Below are 3,805 nucleotides of genomic sequence, written 5' to 3'. Positions count from 1 at the left end.
TATCTATCTATCTATCTATCTACAGTATATATCCTTTTTCCCCTTAGTTTGGACTTAAAACAGGATTGTTACCAATGATTCCCAGAGAGTCTCGCAGTGTGATGAAGTCGGACGTGCAGAGCTGGTTTTCCTCCAAAGCAAACTCTTCAAACCACAGTTGTACCACCTGCAACAGAAACACGCAGTGGTGTTTTGTCTTTTTTAAATCTGAGAAGTTGACAGGGAAGGGGAGAGATGCTCAGTGTGAGATGTAAGTGCATGCATGTGTACACATGTGAGAGACTATATGTAAACTGTGTCTGTGTGCATATAGGTATGCACATGCAAGCGCGGGCCTGTATGTATATTCACTCGTGTATAAAAAATAACAAAAGGAAGATAGAGACATAAAGGCCCAAAGAGAACAGCAGCCACTGCAGGGAGGCAGCCATGCAAACAGAGAAAGCAGAATCAAGGATTTAGTTTTCCCCTGTGGGTGTGGAGAGAAGAGCTGAGTAGAATGAAGGAGGCAAGCAGCCATCTGTCTGTGACGCTGCCACTGCATTCATCCCAGCTGTTCCCCACTGCTTGGCCTCACATAAGACGTTTCCCCAACAGTAACAAACTCTACTGATTAAACACCGGGCCAAAACACTATAAAAGACCTTGTCTGAAATAGAGAATAAGAGATTTGTTTTGTCCTGCACTGTCTTGAAAAGAAGAGACACAACAAATGTGTTGGAAGGAAAAAATATTTTTGGGCTATTCCAGAATAATGGTAGTCTTCTTCTTAAGTAATATTTTGATTTAGTTAATCAGTCAGTATTCATTCAGCATTTTTAAAATTTCCCATGAAGAGTGTAAAGGGGACTGTAATTCTACAGAGTTCACAACTGAGGTTTGGAAGAGCAGTGATGGGGAGCCATGTCACCTTTTCAGGTTTCACAGTGATGTGCCAGGTGCAACTCTTTCCATTGTCGTAGCTACTAGGGTAGTTAAAGCTGGTGAAGGTGCCTGAGTCTCCGGACAGCTCCAGAGGACCACCACACCCTGAGTCCTGCCCTGGAAATGTATGATAGAGGAAGACATCTGTTACTGTGTTATGTATATTTAAATTGTAGCAAAAATCCAAAAAACAGTCCAAAAACCAGTCAGTATCTGGTGTTAGGTTTAGGATTAGGGTTCATCCGTGAAGAGAACACCTCTCCAAAGTGCCAGACGCCATCGAACGTGAGCATCCCTCAAGTCTGTTATGATGACAAACTGCAGTCAGGTCGAGAGAGAGAGAGAGAAAGAGAGAGAGAGGAATGAACCCTAACCCTAAACTAAACATAACCCTGACCATAACTGCAGATACTGACGTTGTGGCATCATTGGCCAGAAATTCCAAAATAACCTTTCAGGATATTATAATTCAATTGGTCTGACAAAGACCTAAACTTCTGCACCTCTTCTCTGTTTTTAAGCTTTAGAAAATGTAGACAGTGACAGGAGATTTTTTGTCAACCAAAGGGAATTTCAGAGAGTCAATTGACTGGTTTACAAATGCAGATGCATGTGCACGTTTTTTTAGCTGTTGATAGCCTCAAGAAAATAGAAAATCCTGCAGAAAAAGTTACTATAATTCCAGCATAGGTAACAACTGCCTACACTGCAAAGCAACCCAAACAAGTAAGACGGACCTATCAAAAAGAGAGTCTAAAAGAGAGTCTGACAATAAACGCAATAAAATGTGTCAATATCGGAGAAGTTTTTCTATTACCAAAGGCTCAAGGCTGCGGCTAATTCAAGGTAATGATTATGTAGATCCTTGAATGTCATCACAAAGTGCTTTTCAGGCCCACAAGTTTACAAAGAAAACAGGACGACATCGGGATCACAGTGAGAATTGAAAGGATTGAAATGAATGACTGTTACTTGTACAGGTTACTGTGTAAAGCGTGTGCACATGCCCGTTCTCGAGTGGTGGGAGGGGCTTAGCACAGAGAGGGGAGGGCTGCAGGAGGAGGGCTGTGTTTACAAATTCTGGCGGGCTTTTATGTATTTTCCAGTAAACTACCTTGTCCAATTTTTACGTATTGGACAAATTAACATTTTGACCAGATGATGGCACCATTTGAAAAGTAAAGCATCCTAAGGGGGACATGAATGGCTGAACCAAAACCAAATTTAATGGATATCTATTTTATAATTGTTGAGATTGTTTGGTCTGGAGCAAAATGGTGGACATTGCATTTCAGAAGCCTTGCCGCTAGCTTGGCTAAAAACATTATTTTAATGTTAATTTATTAATATACAAACAACAACACTGCAGGTTAAGAGGGAAAATGTTTGCCATGAAATCCTAATAAAAAAGCGCTATATAAATACTGTGAATTGATAACTAAATAACACCTTATGGTATCTGCAGTGACAAATTAAAATCAACTGAGATGCCTTGGTAACAGCATTAATTATACCACATGTCATCAGCAGTAAAAATATGCTCTCTCTTGTGGCTGGAGCAGCTTCCGTTTGGAAGTCTGGAGCCCTGTTGGGTATAAAACAACAAAATAACTGGAATATATTTTGGCATTTTGGCAGAACATAACTGTCAACATAATCACCTTGTTTGTTTTTTGTAAAACAAGCCATCTCATTTTGGGAGCAATGATCCATTTAATAGATGTCATAAAGCTAGACTGAAATGGTGAATGAATAAATAAATAAATAACACAGACCAAGTTACAACAGTGTGTAAGTCCTCACTTCTCATTGCACGTCCTATCTGCTAACACACATGACTCAGAGACCTTTATTCAGGTGAGCAGAACAATGTGTGCTAGAGGAAAAATCGGGGGATCACCACAGTCATTAAAATGAATCCTCTGGGGACCATGAAAATGTCATGGCGACACACTTTCACCACACAAGAATTAATAACTCTCTGTTGGCTCCATTTTTAAATCACTGACAGGTAGATATTTACCTATTGGTATATATTTACCTATAGGAGTTTTTAGAGCTAAAAGTTCATATTTATTCAGTATATTAAAAAAAAAAAAATAACCTTGGAGAAGAGATGTGTGCCTTTGGTATAATTTCCTACATTGTTCACATTTTAAACATTTCTTTTCATTTCCAAATCTCCATGCAGATCATCCTTTTGCTTCACAGTCAAATTATGATAAACCCCCTACTGCAGTCAATATATTGACAGTGAAAAAACACTGATGGTCAGATTTGTCAAAAATCAAAAAAAACTTCAGGTCCAATTTGACAACAGGGTTTTCAGTGTTGCTCAGTCACTGATGCAGTTGTGGCCTCAGGGCGCTCTCACTTTGGACTCTTAACTGTCTTGTCTTGTCTCTACTAACAGCTGACAGAGATGACACAGAGATGTGAATGAATGCTCTGACCCCTCTATACACAATATAAACATTACCATTACAATAGTGTCATATAGTTAGTGAGTTGAAAAGCGTCATGTAATTATGTATACATACGTAATAGCAAGAATATTGCAGCATGTTTTAAACTAAAGTATCTGTTGGTACACACTCACCTTCTGCATGAGTAGAAGAGTCAGCTTTCTCTGTGAAGTAGATGACCACAAGGCCGATGCAGACGCCAGTCATGGCCACAAACAGAAATATCAGAAACTTTTCCAGGGTGCTCATACCCCTGGACCGACTACGACCCTTCTCCATATCCATTTTCCTCACAGCAGAGGAAAATGCACCAAACTGTGCCTTATCCAACAATTCACCAGCTTATTACCAACAATTATCTGAACAGCACAGACGAACCTTGAGCTTTTTCAGATGCGGTATTACAGCCTGAGAGT

At 39.8% G+C, this 3,805-nt stretch overlaps 1 protein-coding gene across 1 annotated transcript in view; it reads right to left on the bottom strand.

Annotated features, from left to right (window-relative positions):
* zgc:154142 (cubilin) overlaps nt 1-3,779 on the bottom strand; it is a 19,534-nt gene extending 15,755 nt beyond the window's left edge. Inside the window, exons 1-3 of the mRNA XM_032538781.1 lie at nt 3,524-3,779; nt 911-1,041; nt 73-166 (exon numbers count right to left, since the gene is read on the bottom strand). Of these exons, the coding sequence (XP_032394672.1) occupies nt 73-166; nt 911-1,041; nt 3,524-3,674 (376 nt within the window). The 5' untranslated portion in view covers nt 3,675-3,779. The remainder of the gene's footprint in view (nt 1-72; nt 167-910; nt 1,042-3,523) is intronic.
* Nucleotides 3,780-3,805: the final 26 nt, after the last annotated feature.

The sequence above is a fragment of the Etheostoma spectabile genome, chromosome 2, assembly GCF_008692095.1.
Source record: "Etheostoma spectabile isolate EspeVRDwgs_2016 chromosome 2, UIUC_Espe_1.0, whole genome shotgun sequence".
NCBI classification, from domain to species: domain Eukaryota; kingdom Metazoa; phylum Chordata; class Actinopteri; order Perciformes; family Percidae; genus Etheostoma; species Etheostoma spectabile.
This window is presented reverse-complemented; position numbering and strand designations above follow the sequence as displayed.